The sequence below is a fragment of the Dama dama genome, chromosome 18 (genome assembly GCF_033118175.1).
Source record: "Dama dama isolate Ldn47 chromosome 18, ASM3311817v1, whole genome shotgun sequence".
In the NCBI taxonomy this organism is placed as follows: domain Eukaryota; kingdom Metazoa; phylum Chordata; class Mammalia; order Artiodactyla; family Cervidae; genus Dama; species Dama dama.
The window spans coordinates 106,942,840-106,961,276 of NC_083698.1; the positions used below are offsets into that span (position 1 = coordinate 106,942,840).

At 64.7% G+C, this 18,437-nt stretch overlaps 1 protein-coding gene across 1 annotated transcript in view; it reads left to right on the forward strand.

The window, feature by feature from the left end:
• LOC133072612 (SCO-spondin-like) overlaps positions 1-18,437 on the forward strand; it is a 51,031-nt gene that overhangs the window by 18,402 nt on the left and 14,192 nt on the right. Inside the window, 36 exon segments of the mRNA XM_061166035.1 lie at positions 148-252; positions 549-758; positions 868-977; positions 1,988-2,156; positions 2,257-2,395; positions 2,886-2,958; positions 3,075-3,138; positions 4,359-4,529; positions 4,825-4,968; positions 5,659-5,838; positions 5,939-6,103; positions 6,811-6,990; positions 7,122-7,244; positions 7,393-7,522; positions 7,631-7,756; positions 7,875-7,966; positions 8,864-9,037; positions 9,352-9,516; positions 9,752-10,004; positions 11,148-11,194; positions 11,365-11,535; positions 11,844-11,975; positions 12,181-12,326; positions 12,725-12,819; positions 13,346-13,398; positions 13,598-13,804; positions 13,891-14,061; positions 14,207-14,286; positions 15,222-15,391; positions 15,909-15,955; positions 16,066-16,257; positions 16,350-16,520; positions 16,815-17,018; positions 17,283-17,379; positions 17,484-17,683; positions 18,020-18,186. Coding sequence (XP_061022018.1) covers positions 148-252; positions 549-758; positions 868-977; positions 1,988-2,156; positions 2,257-2,395; positions 2,886-2,958; positions 3,075-3,138; positions 4,359-4,529; positions 4,825-4,968; positions 5,659-5,838; positions 5,939-6,103; positions 6,811-6,990; positions 7,122-7,244; positions 7,393-7,522; positions 7,631-7,756; positions 7,875-7,966; positions 8,864-9,037; positions 9,352-9,516; positions 9,752-10,004; positions 11,148-11,194; positions 11,365-11,535; positions 11,844-11,975; positions 12,181-12,326; positions 12,725-12,819; positions 13,346-13,398; positions 13,598-13,804; positions 13,891-14,061; positions 14,207-14,286; positions 15,222-15,391; positions 15,909-15,955; positions 16,066-16,257; positions 16,350-16,520; positions 16,815-17,018; positions 17,283-17,379; positions 17,484-17,683; positions 18,020-18,186 — 5,123 coding nt within the window.

Here is an 18,437-nt window from a genome sequence, read left to right on the forward strand (position 1 = left end):
TCGGGGATGGAGCTTTCCCAACTGTGGGAGGGGGGCGCTGTTCCCAAAGTTCCCCGGGAAATCGTGGGAGAGAAAGTGCTCCAACAAGTGGAGAGAGGTTGGGCCGGGGCCTGGTGTGAGCCTGGGTCTCTCCTCCCCCGCCTCCAGGAGAGAACCAGACGGTCCACCCCATGGCCACTCCCGCGCCTGCTCCGACCGCCAGCCCTCAGATCGGAGCCTCTCTGATCACCTATTTTCTGCCTCCCCCCGGAGGTAAGGGCCACGGGCTGTTGTAGGGCCAAGGGGGGCTGTTCCCGAGGGGTTGTCCAGCCTGGGAGGGGAGACTAGATCGCTGGACTATACCTCTTGCCTTCCATGGGGAGGACAGTTATCCTAAAGATCTATCTAGATGTCAGCACAACCTGTTTCCTCCCTAACCCTGCCCTCCCTGGACCAGCCTCCGGTGACCCTACAAGGTCAACCGGCTGGACTTTCAACCCTCCAGAGCACCCCTTGTGCCTTCCTAACTATGCCCCTGGCAGGCTCCAGCCCTTCTCTTGTGCACCCAGATCCCTGCTATTCTCCCCTGGGCCTGGCCCAACTCCCCGAGGGGAGCCTGCCTGCTTCGTCCCAGCAGCTGGAGCGCCCCCCCTGGGCTGCCATCCTGAGGCCTGCCCCGGGAGTGCCAGGTTGGAGCCCCGTGGAGCACGCTGATACTCAGGAGCACACCCCACCTCCCTACCTGCAGCTCGACCTGCTCCAGCCCAGGAACCTCACCGGTCAGTGGGGAGACGGCAGAGGCCAGGGCTGGAGGAGGAAGGGGTGGAGGATGGCGGGGCTGGGGGTGGCGCTCACTGCTTTAGCTCTGCCCCCTGCTCCTCCCCCCAGGCATCATAGTGCAGGGGGCTGGGTCCTCAGACTGGCTCCAGGTCAGCAGTGATGGTCTACACTGGCACAGCTATCGTGACATCCGGCCTGGTATTCAGCCCGCACCCCAGGTACTGCCCACTCGGGCCCCCTGGACCAGTGACCCACCATGCCCTTTTGTGTGGGGCCCACACTGTATGTTCCCAAGGGGTTTCTTGTCTCCAGAGGGACATTTCCTACTTTAGAGGCTTGTTCAGCACCTGTTAGTAGCAGGGACAGTGTTCGGTGGGGCAGAAGGGCCACAGTTGAAAGGGCATCAGATATGATCGAAGTGGCTCAGATGGGGGGCAGGTGTGGGAAGCCCTACTGTGGAGGGAGGGGCTTGGGGTGACAGCGAGTTCACTGAGCCTCGGGGCGTGTGGAGAGCAGCTGGGCACAGCCCTGCCCTCCTGGGGCTAGCATTCTCCCCACGGAGACTCAGATGGTAAAGAATCTGCCTGCAATGCGGGATGCCCAGGTTTGATCCCTGGGTGGGGAAGATGCCCTGGAGAAGGAAATGGCCACCTGCTCCAATACTGTTGCCTGAGAAATCCCATGGACGGAGGAGCCTGGTGGGCTACAGTCCATGGGGTCGCAGAGTTGCACATGGCTGAGCGACTGACATCTTTATGTTCAGGGAGACTGTATGTCTGCTCTTAAGTATTTGACTTCCCTGGTGGCTCAGACGGTAAAGTGTCTGCCTACAATGCGGGTTCAGTCCTTGGGTCGGGAGGATCCTCTGGAGAAGGAAATGGCAGCCCACTCCAGTATTCTTGCCTGGAGAATCCCATGGACAGAGGAGCCTGGTATGCTACAGTCCATGGGGTCGCAAAGAGTCGGACATGACTGGGCGACTTCACTTTCACTTTCTTTGCCACGTGTGGGCACTGGCCTGGCCCTGGGGACACCGCAGCGGGCACCCTGCCCTTAGGAAACTAGGACTGGAGCCCCTCAGCCTTGAGGGACCTGGATGGCTCATGCTGGGAGACCATGAGCGCTGGGACGGCCCGGTCCATGCCATGGAGGTTGGGGGGACGGGTGGGGGGTGGGGCGCTGGGCAGGGTCCCGGTGGCAGCCTGAGCAGACACCCCCATCCTCATAGCTTTTCCCCGAGAACTGGGATGGCGCCTCCACGGTGTGGACATTTGCCCGGATGGTGCAGGCGCGGCACATCCGGGTGTGGCCTTCCGATGGGCACCACCAGGCTGCCCCCCGCAGTGATGCCAACCCGGGCGGCCCCCTGCGGGTGGAGCTGCTGGGCTGTGAGCCAGGTACAGGCTGGGCTGGGGGAGGGAGACATGGCAGTGGGCAGGAGGGAAGGGCAGGAGCCTTCAGCCATTCCCCCTACCCCGCCATGTCCCCACCGGGCAGCACCCCTGTGCCCAGGGGTTGGGCACCGCTGTGCTGGTGGCGAGTGTGCCCCCAGGGGGGCCCCATGTGATGGTGTGGAGGACTGCGATGACGGCTCCGATGAGGAGGGCTGCGTACCCCCGCCCACAGGTGCCGGCAGGTATGGGGCGCCCTGCTGCCCGGCTCAGCCTTGGTGGGGTGGCCCAGCTGTGTGGGAGGAGCCTGTGTCGCCTGCACCCCCAAAATGCCCATGGGCCGGGGTGCTGAGTTGCTGCAGCTGGGCGTCTTCGGAGGCCCCTTCCCACACGGGATTCTGTGCCGTTGTCCTGAAGCTGGAGGTCAGTGGTTCTCAGAGGGTGGTCCTCGGACTAACGGCATCAGCATCACCTGGAAGTTGGTAGAAATGCAGACTCTCAGGCTGCAGTCCGGACCTGCTGAGGCAGACACTGGGGGACAGGGGGCACCCAGCCCCTCTGCTTAACAAACCCTCCAGGGGGCTCTGACCTTTGGGACCACAGTGGAGGGCATCCCCATGTCTAGTCTCAGAGGGCAGTGCCCTCCCCAGGCCCGCCCAGGGATGATCCCCTGCCCGGATGGGGCTTCTGAAGCTGGGAGAGCCCCTGGAGCCCCCATGGTTATTTTTCTCTCAGAATCGAGTTCACAGCCTGGAGCTCCATGCTCTCCTCTGCTCAGCCTGGACAGCTGCACCCTCAGCCCAGCAAGGTGCATGGGGAGACATGGAGGGGGTTGGAGCTGGGGATCCGAGTGCACCCCTGGGGGGGATGAACTGCCCCCGGGCTGGGGCCTCACGGGCAGCTGACCCTCTCCTCTCTCCACAGGGTCTGGCAGAAGCAGAGGCTGACCACTGGCATCCCGGGCGGGGGTCACCCGTGCCCCCCACAGGTATGTGCCAAACTCTAGGCTGCCTTCCTGGCCTCCCCTGCCACCCAGCCTGTTCTTTCAGGGCAGGGGTCTATTATATCTCTAGAGGTCAGTCTTTTGACCCCTCTCGTTCTCTGACTGAGCAAGGTGGGTTCAGGGAGGCAGGTGTGGTCCCTGTGGACTCCTTGGCCAGGTCCAGCCCCTGCCCACTGTCTGGATTCCAGGGTGTGAAGCTGGCACTCCCTTCACCCCCCATCCCCCGCACTCACCCAGCCAGGCACCCATTTCAGAAGCGTTTGCAGGCAGATGTCTGACAGTGGGCACAGGGAAGCCAGGGTCACCCAGTTAGCGGGGTCCTAAATAGGACAAGGAAGGGGCTCCCGTTGTGTGCCAGCAACCCCCGCAACCATGGCCGCCTGGCCCTTCACCTGCACAAGGGCCCAGGAGAGCCGTCTTTGGGGGAGGCGGCTGGTGAGGGCTTTCAAGAAAGCCGAGCATGACCTTCTCTCTTGGGACATGTTGGACCCATCTCACCACCTGCCCAGGCCTCAGTTTCCCCCTCTGTGAGCCCAGGAGCACTTACAATTGGTGCATATGGTCCCTTCTAGAAATTTCTGCTATTTTATTTATTTATCTATTCTCCTGAATAGATTGCTATTCAGGAGCTTGGCTAGCAGTGCCTCTGCATCTCTTGTGAGAAGCAGATGAAGCCACTTGAATTATTGCTTGGGTCTGCAAAATGCAGACTCCCATGATGAAGTCTCATCTCATCCCAAGTCTGGTTCTAGAAAAAAGGCTTTTTTTAGCAAGAATCTCTTTGTAGAAAATAGGTTCATCCTTCTTTTCCCTGTAGCTGCCAGGAGGCTCCCAGCCGGTTTCTCTGTACCTGCAGCGAAGGGCTGGTGCTGAGTTTCTGGCCGGGCGGCTCCTCCTGCTGCTGTTTGTGTTTCTCCATAAATGTTGACTCTATAGTGAGTTTCACTTGGAGGCTGCTGTGTGTGTCTTCGGAGCGGAGAGTACACATCTCACTCAAAACTCAGCTTTTCTTCTGCGTTCAGTTAAAACCCTTCTTGTGCCCCTGGGACGACCGAGTCCCCTTTCCATTTTGATTTGAAGCCCCTTGGAAGGTGGGGTGTCATCTGTCACCACCCCGAGACCTGGAAAACCTTCTGGAGGGCCCACATCAGCCTCATCTCAGAGACAGGGAACTGATGGGCTCCCCCTCCCTCCTGCACCCCCAGGCAAGGGGCCAGCGAGTCTTGGGTCCGAGCCTCACCCAAGTCCTGGGAGATCTGCGCAGACTGCAACCCCCAGCCCCACCTCCCAGCTGGAGGCCCAGGCCCTGAGACCGGAAATGGCAGCCGTGACGGTGCTCCCCCTGCACCCGATGATGACGCCCGAGGTCCCTGCTGGTGAGATGCCTCCTGCCCTGTAGCGATGGCTTCCCTGTGGAGGAACCGAGGCCCTGAGAGCTTGGCTGCTTTGCTCCCGGTCACACGCTCGAGCTCAGGGACTTGGGAGGATCAAGCCTAGGACCCAAGTCTTCCGAGACCGCTCCCTGCCTTTCCGTAATCCCATGAGGGCAGGAAGGGAGGGCACAGCGAATGTCAGGAGGGAGGCTGGGGGCTGCTGGGAGGTGACGGAGGGGAGAGGACAGGGCTGGGGAGGGGGCGATGGCCGGTCAGCTGGCTGCGGTGGTGCCCGCAGGACGGAGCACCGCCCCGGGGCCCTTCCCGCCTGTGCGGTGCAGCCCAGGCCAGGTGCCCTGCGAGGTCCTGGGCTGCGTGGAGCTGGAGCAGCTATGTGATGGACGGGAGGACTGTCTGGATGGCTCTGATGAGAGGCCCTGCGGTGAGCACCCCGGAGAGTCCAGTGCCATGAGGCTGGTCACGGCAAGATGGCTGTAGGTTTAGGGAGGTGCCTGCCTCCATTTCTAGCATATATGAGAAGGTCCTCGCAAGGCTAGCGGACACGGGGAGTGGAAGGAAAACTGAATGGGTAAAAACAACCAGCAGTGTGTTGGTTGGTGGGATGGTGGGGGGTGGGGCATGGGATAGGTGTTTTATAAAACCTCTCTGACCTTGGAGGTTGTTCATCTATCCATCCATTATCGACCCATCTATCCATCCATCAAAGTAGACCACTATGCTCAAAGCCTAGTTTTCAATCAAGAGAAGAGCAATCAAGTGTTAGCCAATAACGGGAAGGATGGAGTGTTAGCCAGTTACCCCCCGGGGGAATCCATCAGGAAGGGATATCTGGGGAGTGAACTGTTCTTAGATGCTCTGGCTTCTCTCGGGACACTCCAAGAGCTGTTGACAAATAGAGACTGTGAGATGGAGTGTGGACGGAAGACCACCCCACTCACAGCACAGGGAAGCCTGGGTGCTGGGCTGGGTGGCTGTGGGAGGAATCAGGAGGAAGGGAAGGCCGGGCCTCAGTCAGCAGATTCAGTTCCCCGCTCGGCCTGGGGTTGAAGGGGTCGGTTTATCACGGAGCGGGAATCACCTGTGCGGCTCCCTTGCCCTTCCCCAGCCCCAGCACGGGCAGCGGGCACCGTGCCCTTCACCGTGCCCACCACCGCCTTGCCGGGGCTGCCGGCCTCCAGGGGCCTCTGCTCCCGGAGCCAGCTGACCTGCGGCAGTGGGGAGTGTCTGCCCGCCGAGCGGCGCTGCGACCTGCAGCCTGATTGCCACGACGGCTCGGACGAGGACGGCTGTGGTAGGGGCGGGGTTGGGCCGGGCCCGGGTTGGGGGGCGCCCCGGGGAAGGCCCGCTCCCGCGTGAGCCCCCCTCTGAACCCGGCCCACCCGTCCCCGCAGTAGACTGTGGCCTGGCGCCCTGGTCTGGCTGGAGCAGCTGCAGCCATAGCTGCGGCCTGGGCCTCGCCTTCCAGCGCCGGGAGCTGCTGAGACCGCCCCTGCCCGGGGGCAGCTGCCCGCCGGACCGGCTCCGCAGCCAGCCCTGCTTCGTGCAGGCCTGCCCAGGTAACCAGCCTCCCCTCTCTGGCCTCCCAGCACCTCCCCATGGTGGGACACCCTCACGGGGAAATGCCCCTGCTCCCCCTTGGGACCCGTGTGTCCGGCTCCGGGACTCTAGGAGGACAGCCCCTTCCGACATCCCAGCCTCGCCCCCCGGCCCCCGGAGGGCTTGTCCGAAGGCGGCTCCACCCCCCCTCCCCCCCGGCCCCCTTCCTGCCGGAGTGTGGGAACTGGAGCCGCTGCAGGCCCGCCCCAGAGGGAGGCTGTGAACAGGCGGCCCCGCTGGTCCCGGGCTCTGCGCCCGAGGCCCCGCGGCGCTTTTGTTCAGCGGATCCGAGGGAGGGGCCCCAGCCCGCCGCATCCTTGCATCCAGGGTTTCCCACGCGGGGCTTCCTCCGCCCGCAGGCAGCACTCGTAACCCCGCTTCTCACCGCTGCCTCCAGGGGGCGCGCCGCCCCGGGTTTCCCTTTCCCGGGACCAGAGCCTCGATCCCCAGAGGCCTTTCCACACGTCACCCCTCCCCCCTCGACACCTAAGGGGGCTTTCCTGGGACACGGGAGGAAGCTGCGGAGTCCTCGGGGCGCTGCCCTAAGCCACCCCGCTGGCCACTGCCCAGACTGCCCGGCCCCGTGGCCCTGCTCTCTCTAGGGGGGGTTGCAGCTCTTGAGGTTCACCGCCTGGTTCACCCCCGTTCCTCTTCCGCCCCGCTGCAGTGGCTGGGGCCTGGGCTGAGTGGGAGGCCTGGGGGCCCTGCAGCGTCTCGTGTGGGGGCGGCCATCGGAGTCGTCGGAGAAGCTGTGTGGACCCCCCGCCCAAGAATGGTGGTGCCCCCTGCCCCGGGGCCCCCCAGGAGAGGGCACCCTGCGGCCTGCAGCCCTGTGCAGGGGGCACAGGTGAGCGGAGCTGGGCTGGGGCGGGGGCGTCTGAGGGGGAGCCCCGGCGTGGCGGCGGGGCTGTGAGACCCGTCGCTGGGCCTCTTGGCGCCCCCCCTGCCTGGTGCCCATCCTCCTCTCCCGGACCCCAGACTGCGGGCAAGGCCGCGTGCATGTGAGTGCTGAGCTGTGCCGGAAGGGGCTGGTGCCACCGTGCCCACCCTCCTGCCTGGATCCTGAGGCCAACAGGAGCTGCAACGGACTCTGTCTGGAGGGTGAGGCGCACCCAGCAAGCAGGGGTGCTGCGGGCAGGGCCCTTGGGGGTGGTGGGGGGGAGTGTGGGGAGGCCCACCAGGCCTCCGTCTCCACCCCCACCCCTGCTGCCCCCCATTCTCCGGCCTGAGCGCCCCCTCCCCCACCCAGGGTGTCGCTGCCCCCCTGGGCTCCTCCTCCAGGACGCGGGCTGCCTGCCCCTCTCCGAGTGCCCATGCCTTGTGGGCGAAGAGCTGCAGCAGCCGGGGGTCCCCTTCCTCCTGGACAACTGCAGCCGATGGTCAGGGCTCCTGCCCGCCGGGATGGGGGGTGTGGGGGGCGGGGACAGGGCCTCTCCCCGCCCTCAGGTCCTGACCTCCGCCCTCGGCCCCCCGCCCCCGCCCCCCAGCGTGTGTGAGAAGGGGGCCCTGCTCTGTGAACCAGGAGGCTGCCCCGTGCCCTGCGGCTGGTCAGCCTGGTCGTCCTGGGGTCCCTGCGACCGCTCCTGTGGCTCTGGCCTGAGGGCCCGGTTCAGGTGTGCGGGCACAGGGGAGATGGAACCGGAAGGGATCGGGCAGCGCGGGGGCGAGCGGAAGGCCTCGGGGCGCGAGGGGCGGGGCGGGGAGCGGTGTCCAGGCTACCTCTCTCCTCAGGTCCCCCTCCAACCCTCCGGCTGCTTCGGGGGGCGCCCCGTGTGAGGGCCAGAGGCAGGAGCTGCAGGCTTGCCACTCGGCGTGCGGGGCAGGTGGGTCCCCGCCCGCTCCTCCGTTCTCCAGATTCCTGCCAGGAGAGCGGCTGGGTCTTGTCTGCTGGTCACTCTGCTGGGTGGTCAGCCCTGGGTGATCAGCAAAGTACCCCCATTCAGGAGGCGCCCCTGGGAGGAGATGAAGGCCTGGCGGGGGGGGGGGGGGGGGCGGGGCTCGCAGGAGTCTGACAGCAGGATGGGGGCATGAGGCTGGACCTGGGGGCAGGGACGGGAAGAGGGGGCTAGCTCAGGACCTCCTGGAGCCCAAGACTATTGTCCTCCTTCCATGGCTGGGGGCCCCCAGAGCCATCCCAGCGGAGGTCTCTGGGTCTTTTGTGCCCAGGCGACCGCACAGGGTGTGAGCAGGGAAGTTGGGGTGCAGCTGGGGGCCCAGGGAATCTGGGTGCAGGTTCTGAGCAGGAGGGAAAGGAGGGGCCATTGGAGAATGGCAGTTGGCTGTCTGAGAGGTCTCTAGGGTTTCCTCACTGAAGGTGAATGAAGGACCATTGTTTAGAAGGCTCTGGAAGAAAACGTGAGGGTGGGCGTGGGCTTGTGGAGGTACCTGCCAGGCCCCCGGATAGAGGTGGGGGCCCAGTGAACCAGATTCAGTTCAGTTCAGTTCAGTCGCTCAATAGTGTCCGACTCTTTGTGACTCCATGGATTGCAGCACGCCAGGCCTCCCTGTCCATCACCAACTCCTGGAGTTGACTCAAACCAGATTCAACAGGAGGCTAAGCTCTGAGAGGGTCCATGTTGGGGGTCCTGGAGGGGCAGAGACCATGCCCACCCTCACAAGACCTTCTGTCGCCCCCGTAGTTTCTCAGACCTCACCCCGGTTGCCCCAAGCCACCCCCGCCTTGCAGGGCCCCATGTGGTCTCCCACCCTTTTCCTTGCAGACGTGCTGGGCTGGACACCCTGGGCTCCCTGGTCTGCCTGCTCCCAGAGCTGCCTCATCCTTGGAGGGGGCCCAGCCCTGCGCAGCCGTTCCCGGCTCTGCCCCAGCCCCGGGGACACGTCCTGCCCAGGAGAGGCCACCCAGGAGGAGCCCTGCAGCCCCTCTGTGTGCCCAGGTATGGCGCCCTCTGGGGGGGGGCCTTCGGGTGGGGTGAGACACAGATGAAGAGAAGGATGCTCCGGGAAGGGTAGGGGCAAACCTGGCTGTTGCCCAGAAGCTTCTCTCTGGCCCCCAGTCATAGCCCCCACCCCCGGAAACCCAGCGGGGGATGCACAGGGTGGCCCTGGACTGAAGGCGTGTTGGGGGTAGCCCTGGAGGTGTGGGTGTGGTGGGGGTGGCCCTGCACAGCTCCGGGCCCCCCACGCCCACCCTGGCCACCCCCAATCTCTGCCGCATCACTGACCATTGTTGACTGTCTCTTCCTCCCAGGGCTGGGTGTCTGGGGTCAGTGGGCCACCTGGTCTGCCTGCTCCGCCCCCTGTGATGGGGGCATCCAAACCCGAGGGCGCAGCTGCTCTGCCTCAGCTCCTGGGGACCCTGGGTGCCAGGGACCCCACAGCCAGACCAGGGACTGCAACACGCAGCCCTGCACAGGTGAATGTCCCCTTCCTGTTCTCCCACCTGCCTCATCCAGCCAGACCCCGGGGAGTGGGGGGCTGACCTTCTGTCCACCCACCTTCGCTTGGCACGGACCTCTGCCTCCAGGACAGGCTATGCCTTGCGCTGACTTGGCCGGATTTCTTGTCCCCTCCAGCCCCCAGCCTCCCCCTGCCCCCGCCCCCACCCCGGCCTGCCCCCTGCCGAGACCCGCTCTGTCTTCCCCTTGCAGCCCAGTGCCCGGGTGACATGGTGTTCCGCTCAGCAGAGCAGTGCCGCCGGGAGGGGGGCCCGTGTCCCGGGCTGTGCCTGGCGCGGGGCCCTGGGGTGGAGTGCACCGGCGTCTGCACCGCTGGCTGCTCCTGCCCCGCGGGCCTCTTCCTGCACAACAGCAGCTGCCTGCCTCCAAGTCAGTGTCCCTGCCAGCTGCACGGGCAGCTCTATGCCCCCGGAGCAGTGGCCCGGCTGGACTCCTGCGGCAACTGGTGGGCATCAGGGCTGGGGATCATGGAGGAGGGAGGCTCCTGGCTTCAGAGGTGGGCAGGCCTGGACTCCCACCAGCGGCAGGGGGCGGGGGGGGGTGTCTCATCATGCCTCCATCCTGAAATGAAGCCTGGAGGGGCGGGCGTCTGTAGAAACTGTCGGGCTCCTTTATTTATGGGGAGACCAAGGCTCAGTTGAGGGAGGCTATTTATGATGGAACTAGAGCCTAGGGTTGTTCTGGGAGTTGGTGATGGACAGGGAGGCCTGGCGTGCTGCAGTCCGTGGGGTTGCAGAGAATTGCACACGACTGAGTGACTGAACTGAACTGAGAGCCTAGAGTTAGCGGGGCAGGTCTATGTTCTCCTCCCAGTTACCTCTGTTTCTCTTTCCTGAGTATAATTGACTTCCTGGGACCCACTTGATTTCTGCTCGGAAACCTTGAAGTGCCCAACTCACAAAGCTGATACCAGGAATCCGCCAACAGAGGGGGCACTAACCCCATTCCTTTTTTTGTTATTATTTTTCTTTATTCAGTTTTTTTTTTTTTTTCCTTTTTACTTTCTATGCCCTGGTCCTCCTCCAATTCCCTCCTTCATTCTTTCTCTCTCCCCCGCCCTTTTCTCATTTTCCTTTTCTCTCTTAGATTTTTTTTTTCTGAAATGTCAACATTTCTGACAAGTGGGTTTTAAAACATTTATTGGAGAAAAACAAAAAGGAGGAAAAACTCAAAAGAGAGATCCAGGAGACTCAAGCTAGTATCTGCTCCTTCTGAGTAGCTCCTAACTGGCCCAGAAGAATTGCTCAAAGCCATCTCTACAGTGTTTAATAAACATAAGTGGAATAAAATTACAAAAAGGCAACTTCTTTTTATCAAGGCAATAAAACCATGGGACAGAGAGCAGCACAGTGCCTGGGGGTATCAGGGGGCTTGTGGAGGGTGGAACTGGTGGGGGGAGGCTGGGTGAGAATCCTTGGTCACTCACGAACTCCACGTGGGACGTAGGGCAACTTGCTTTACTTCGCGGACCCTCGGGTTCCTCTTCTGTGCGGTGGACACCGCATCCCGGCCTCTTCCCCCTGGGGGCAGGTACACAGGGCAGCAAGGGGAAGGCTGACTGTGGCCTCTCTGGGCCCTCTTTCTGCAGCACCTGTATCTCTGGTGAGATGGTGTGTACCTCGGAGCCCTGCGCAGGTACCCCCATGCTCGGGGCCCAGGAATCGGCAGTGGTGGGGTCTCGGGGATGGTGGTCCCTTCAGTAATCAACCTGGTGGTGTCAGGGGTGCCCCCAGGAAGTTGGGGTCCAGGGAGGACTTGACCTGTCTCTCACACCCCTTGCCTTTCCCCTGCACCCGTCCTGGCAGTGGCCTGTGGCTGGAGCCCCTGGACCCCGTGGAGTCTCTGCAGCCGCAGCTGTAATGTGGGCATTCGGCGGCGCTTCCGGGCGGGCACGGCTCCCCCCGCTGCCTTCGGGGGCGCTGCGTGCCAGGGCCCCAACATGGAAGCTGAATTCTGCAGCTTGCGGCCGTGCGGAGGTGAGAGCTGCGACTGGGGTCCTCTAACTTGGGGACTCCCCACTCTGGACCCCGGGACAGGTGCAAGGGCCTGCCCAAGGAGATGGCAAGAAGGTGTGGTTCCCAGGGAGCCCTAAGAGGGGTCCCCCCCGGAGGCCCTGTTCCAGGTGGAATCCTGGGGCCTCCTGAGGAGGGGTGAGGTGTCCAGAGGTGGGTGTGAGGCTGCCGGGGCCTGGGATCCGGGGGGTGGAGTGACCGGGGGCCTGGGTGTGACAGGCAGGGCCTGGGTGTGACAGGCAGGGCCTGCAGTGACCTGAGTGTCACCCCAGGTCCTGGTGGGGAGTGGGGCCCCTGGTCTCCGTGCTCCGTGCCCTGTGGGGGTGGCTACCGGAATCGCACCCGAAGGAGTGGCGGGCCCAGCCCCGTGGACTTCTCCACCTGTGGCCTGCAGCCCTGTGCAGGTGAGGGCACCCACCTTCTCCTCCCTACCCAACCCAGAGCTCTGTCACCCCCTCCCTGTCCCTCCAGGAACTCCTGTCCTGGAGATCCAGGGCAGCCCCACGACCTTCCTGGCTACACCTGGAGCTGATGCCTCCCCCCTGGGTGGGGGGACTCTGGGGGAGAATCGAACATGCCCAGGCTGAGCTGTCAACCTGTGTCTCTCAGGGCCAGTGCCCGGCGTGTGTCCCCCGGGCAAGCAGTGGCTGGACTGTGCCCAGGGGCCTGCATCCTGTGCAGAGCTCGGCGACCCGAGAGGGGCTGACCAGCCCTGCCACCCTGGCTGCTACTGCCCTTCCGGGATGCTCCTGCTGGTGAGAGTCCCCTGCCTGGCCTCAGAGCCAAGAGTGTGGGGCGGGAGACAGGGAGAGCCTGCAGGGTTGAGGACAGAGCGCTGAACTTGGGGCACTTGGTTCTGCTCTGCCAGCCCCATGACCAGCACGTGACCCTAGGCGAGCGGCCATCAGGTCTTTTCCCCCAGAAATCGAGGGTCCACGCCCCCTCCAAGGGTCCATGCCCCCTCCCCATGGCCCTTGCACCCAATGGTGTGCGTTCCCCCAATGCTGGAAATTGGGAAGAAATGGGTGTTTGGAAGCAGCATCCTTGACGTTTGAGGGTGGGCGCCTGCCAGGTGGGTGCTGAGCTCTGCTTTAGGGGAGCATGGGCAGATCACGCTGGAAACCAGAAGGCAGTGGAGGGTTTTTGATTCCAGAACAACATGTGCGTGCCCACACGGGACTGCCCCTGCGCCCATGGGGGACGCCTCCACCCCCCAGGCAGTGCTGTGCTTCGTCCGTGTGAGAACTGGTGAGGCTGACGCCCCCTGCAATGGCCCCGTGACCCTGAGGACCCTCTGTCTCTCCTCTGCAGCGGGGGGCGAGGGGTGTTGGCCTGCATGTGCCCCTAGCCTGCCCCCTCCTCACCCTCTTCCTCTTCCTACCCGTCTCTGTCTGCTGGGGCTCCCTCTTCCTACCCGTCTCTGTCTGCTGGGGCTGTTCCCAGCCCCTCTTGTTTTTCGGAGTTTCTCGCCTTCCCTGGCCTGTGGCTGCATCCCTCCCACATGCTCCACATGGCTGTCTCCTCCCTGGATCTTCACATCATCTCTGTCTGCACCTGTGTTCCGATTTCCCCTTTGCAGAAGGACAACAGTCACACTAGGTTGGGGTCACCCTAATGGCCCCATTTTAACTTGATCACCTCGCAAAGACCCCCCCTCTCCAAACAAGGTCACAATTCTGCAGTCACGCTCACATGTTAGGGCCCCAATGTATGAATTTGAGGGGACACATTCAACCTGTAAGAGCGCCCCCATTGTCTGCTGCTTCTCCACCAGCTCCTGTGTCTCTGGGCTCATCACTAACTGCACTTCCTGGCCCTGTGAGGAGGGTGAGAAGGGGGCCTCTCCTGACTCTCCCCCCACCCCCCTCAGCCAGAGTGCGTCTGTGCAGGGTGGGAGGGGTGTAGCATGGGGGAGGAAAGCCCTCGGGAGGGGGCAGCCTGTTCTGTGCACCGCACTCTGTCCCCCGCCCTTTGGGCCCCTTCAGCCTCCGCTGTCCTCTCCGATTCTCCCTGCTGTGCATCCCAGGTCAGCCCACGTGGTCACCCTGGACCCCATGGAGCGAGTGCTCAGCTTCTTGTGGCCCAGCCCGGCGCCATAGACACCGCTTCTGCACCGGGCCCCCCGGTAGGGTGCCGTCCAGTGTGGCCCCGCTGCCCCTGCTGGCCTCGGCGCCCCCTCTTTGCCCAGGCCCCGAGGCAGAGGAAGAGCCCTGCCTCCTGCCAGAGTGTGACCGTGAGTCCCGTGGAGCCCAGACGTGCCTGCCGCCTTGCCCCAGTCAAGCCCACCCCCTTGCCACTGCTTCCTCTTCTCTTCCCTAGGAGCTGGAGGCTGGGGCCCTTGGGGACCCTGGTCCAGCTGTAGCCGGAGCTGTGGCGGGGGTCTCCAGAGCCGGACCCGAGCCTGTGACCAGCCCTCACCCCAGGGCCTGGGGGATTACTGCGAGGGGCCTCGGGCCCAGGGGGCAGCCTGCCAGGCTCTGCCGTGCCCAGGTACCTGCCAGGGATGGCGGTGGGGGTCAAGGAGGAGAGGTGGGAACGCTGCGGGGGGCATTCTGGGGGAGGCGATCGGGGAGGTGGGGGAGTGGGGGAGTGACCCGTACAGCTGTCTACCCACCCGGGGCCCTACCCCCCGCAGTGACCAACTGCACCGCCATCGAAGGGGCGGAGTACAGCGACTGTGGCCCTCCCTGCCCTCGCTCCTGCGATGACCTCGTGGTGAGTCTGGGCTCCTGACGGTCACGTTGCCGGACGGCAGGGTGTGGCCCCTCTGACCTGGGGCCGTCCGCGGTTGGAGGGAAGTAAGGGGTCAGCGCCCAGCCGGCCTGGCTTCTGGTTCTAGAGAGCAGCCCTTGTCGTCCTTACACAGCATATACGTTTCTCGGTTGACACGTTTTATGGTAGATACAGCAGGAACACACAGGAAAAGGGCAGTCGTCTTGATGGATCATCCATCCTAAGCCCCGCGCCCAGGCGCGTTGGTGCGCAGACCTTGACCCTGTGCGCGCGTGAGTGCGCACGCGCATGCCGGGGCGCGGGGCCAGTCCAGGACCATGGAGAGGGACCCAGGCCGGCAGCCGCCGGGGGTGGGCGCGGTCCAGTGGCGCCTGCGCAGTGGCGAGGAAGCGGCCTCGAGTCAAGATGCAGACAGCTAGGGCGAGGGGACGGCGCTTTGAGAAGCCCCGCTTGGGTCTGTCCAAGGAGGACGGGAGGCTCCACACGGAGGCGGGAGGACCAGGACACGGTGCCTGGTCCCGGCCTCTCCCCGGGAGCCCCGCCGCCTTCCCAAACGCCCGCCGCTCTCGCCAGATTTCCGGTCTCCGGCTGCCTCCGTTCTAGGAGATCTGCCTTGGTCCCCACTCAACCCTCCACGGGGCCCAACGTCTGGAGGATACTCCATTCAGGGAAGCTCCTCGCAGGCTGTCCCTTGCCCATGCTCCTCCCCTGGAGGAGAAACTCCAATGGAAACTCGGCATAAACTGTGTTTAGGAAAGACAGCTATGAACTGGAGCATCGCACTTCCTCCCCTCTGCCTCCCCGCAGCCTCCTTCTTCACTTCATCGTGGCTCCCAGGCGCCCCCCTCCATCCCGCAGCAGTCCCCTTGGGCCCCCCGCTTTCCACTGACCCGGGCCCTCCCTTCCTTGTCCCCCAGCACTGCGTTTGGCGCTGCCAGCCCGGCTGTTACTGCCCCCCAGGCCAGGTGCTGAGTGCTGACGGCACCGTCTGCGTGCAGCCTGCTCACTGCAGCTGCCTGGACCTGCTAACTGGGGAGCGGCACCGTCCAGGCGCCCAGCTGGCCAAGCCTGATGGCTGCAACTACTGGTGAGGGCCGGGGGTGGTGCGTGCGGGTGCGATGCCATGGGTGAGGGCAGGGCTAGTCCACTCCGTGTCTCACACACCCAAGCTCTCCCAGTCTCAGCTGATGCACGCTAGGCTCCCATAAGCCCTGAGAAGATGCAGCAGGTACCCTAACCCCTGGTCTGACAGGTGGGGAAACTGAGTCAGCCAGCTCTGGGGGTCTGGGAGACTTCAAAGAGCTGGACTTGTGCTTTGAGGGGCAGGGGGTGGTGGTGTGGTGTTTCCTTCTGCTGTCTGGCCTCCTTCAGCCGCAGATGACCTGTGGTCGCTTCCCTGTAGGACCGAGTCTGTAGGATGCCTGAAAGTGCCTGGAGTGGGTCAGGGAGCAGGGGCTGGAGGTGCTGGAGAGTCGGGAGGGGGGCTGAGACCTCAGAGGGCAGCGGAGGTAGGGGAGAGTGGAAGGGGAGGCGGATGGGGAGGGGCATAGTGGAGGGCACGCTCCAGTGAGCTGCCCTCTCTCTGCGCCTCGTGCCCCGCCCAGCACCTGCTCCGAGGGCCGGCTCACCTGCACAGACCTGCCTTGCCCAGGTATGTGCCCCACTCAGAGCGAGGTGAGAAGAAGCAGTCTGGGGGTGCAGGGAGGGCTGGGACCGGGGGAGGGATGGCTGCACCCCAGGGCTCACCATTCACCCCTACAGTGCCTGGCGCCTGGTGCCCGTGGTCGGAGTGGACGGCGTGCTCCCAGCCCTGCCGGGGCCAGACGAGGACCCGCTCCAGGGCCTGCAGCTGCCCGGCGCCGCAGCATGGCGGGGCCCCGTGCCCCGGGGAGGCGGGGGAGGCGGGGGCCCAGCATCAGAGGGAGACCTGTGCCAGTCCCCCTGAGTGCCCAGGTGAGACGCCCCACTGGGCGGCTCCAGTCCCAGCGGGCTGGGACCTCTCGGGCCTCCCAAGGCAAATGGATGCTTTTGTATTCCTGCCGCAGTGGATGGAGCCTGGAGCCCGTGGGGACCGTGGTCTCCCTGTGATGTGTGCCTGGGGCAGTCCCATCGCAGCCGAGCATGTAGCTGGCCCCCCACCTCTGAGGGAGGCCGGCCCTGCCCTGGGGGCCACAGGCAGAGTCGCCCCTGCCAGGGCAATTCCACTCAGTGCACGGGTGAGGACTTCTGCGGAGATGGTGGCTGGTGGTGGTGGCTTGTAAGGCTAGGGAGATGCTGCCTCTGACCTTTGACCCCCTGCATCTCACCCCCCCCCCAACACCGTGTACACACATGCATACCACTTTCTTTGAGGGAGAGCCCTTAGGGCACTCACCTCATGGAACTGGGCAAGTGAAGGTCCTAGCGGGTGGTGGGCATGGCGGGAGGGCTGGTCACCCAACTCTTGGGACATCTCCCCAGGATGGACCCCCCCCCCAAAACCCACCCTCTCTGCTTCCCTCCTGCTGCAGACTGTGCGGGTGGCCAGGGTCTTCTCCCCTGTGGGCAGCCCTGCCCCCGCTCCTGCGAGGACCTGTCCCCCGGGGTCGTGTGCCAGCCAGACTCGACGGGCTGCCAGCAGCCCAGCTGTGGGTGCCCCCTGGGCCAGCTGTCCCAGGACGGCCTTTGTGTGCCCCCTGCCCAGTGCCGCTGCCAGTACCAGCCCAGAGCCATGGGTCAGTGCCTCCCCCAACCTGCCCCGGAGCATAGCAGCGCCCTCCCGCCTGGCCCCTGCCACCCTGCCCACGGGGGCCAGCCCGGGACTGCGGGACGGGAATGGGCAACTCCCGTGTCCCGGGGCTGGTGCCCGTTGGGGCTTCTGTGTCCTCCGCCTACCAGGACCCCTGTCCCCGTGGGTGGAGACAGCAGGGTAGAGCCCTGAGCAGGGGTTGTTGATGGCTGAGCTGTCTGAAGCGCCTGCCCCCCTCCTGTGCCCTCAGGGATCCCTGAGAACCAGAGCCGCACCGTGGGGTCTGGGCTCAGCTCCTGGGAGAGCCTGGAGCCCGGCGAGGTGGTGACGGGGCCTTGTGACAACTGGTGAGCCAAGAGCGCCAGGGAGGCATGGGCTGTCAGCTGGGCAGGAGGGCCCCGGGGGAAGCAGGCAGGGCCCTGTCTTGTAACGCCCCCGCCCTTGCCCCCAGCACCTGCGTGGCGGGCATCCTGCAGTGCCGGGAGGTGCCCGCCTGCCCCGGGCCGGGGCTGTGGGGCTCCTGGGGCCCCTGGGAGGACTGCAGCGTCTCCTGTGGCGGAGGGGAGCAGCTGCGCTCCCGCCGCTGCCCGCGGCCCCCCTGCCCGGGGCCTGCCCGCCAGAGCCGCACCTGCCGCACTCAGGTCTGCAGAGGTGAGCCCCGGCCCAAGCTCTGTCCGACTTCGCTCCCGATCCCCATCCTGGCCTTTGACCCTGACTCGCAGGTTGCCTTTTGACCTCTCCCGCCCCATCGCCATATGCTGCCCCTCACCCAGGCCAGTGGTGGGCAAATGGAGGAGGAAGCAGGTGGATTTGGGGGGCAGGGGAGACGGTAGGAGCGGGCGTGACCTGGGGCCTGGCCCAGGGAGGGTGTGGTCCTCACGACTCCGGGGGGACCCTGGAGGGGATGGGCACTGGGGTGGGCGGGGGTGGGCACAGCAGGCTGGGAGGGTGGTGTGGCATGGGCACTCACTTGGGGGTCCCCTTCAGAGGCAGGCTGCCCGGCCGGGCATCTGTATCGCGAATGCCAGCCCAGCGAGGGGTGCCCCTTCTCCTGCGCCCACATCACTGGGCTGGTGGGCTGCTTCTCTGCTGGCTGCGAGGAGGGCTGTCACTGCCCTGAGGGCACCTTCCTGCACCGCTCAGCCTGTGTCCAGGTTAGGACCCCCCCCTGCCAGCAGCCCAGGGCTCTCCCCTCACCCGTCAGCTCTCACCTCTGCAGACCCCGTGGCCTCTGGATGGCCTCTAAGTGTCCTGACTTAGAGTTGGTGGCCCTGAGCCCCCGGGAAGGGGAAGGGACAGTTCCTAGCAGAGCTAGACTCAAACGCAGTTGTCCCCGTTCCTGCCTCAGGCCCTTTCTGCCTCCCTCACTCCCCTCTCACTTGTCCCATCCTGTAATGACCTCTGT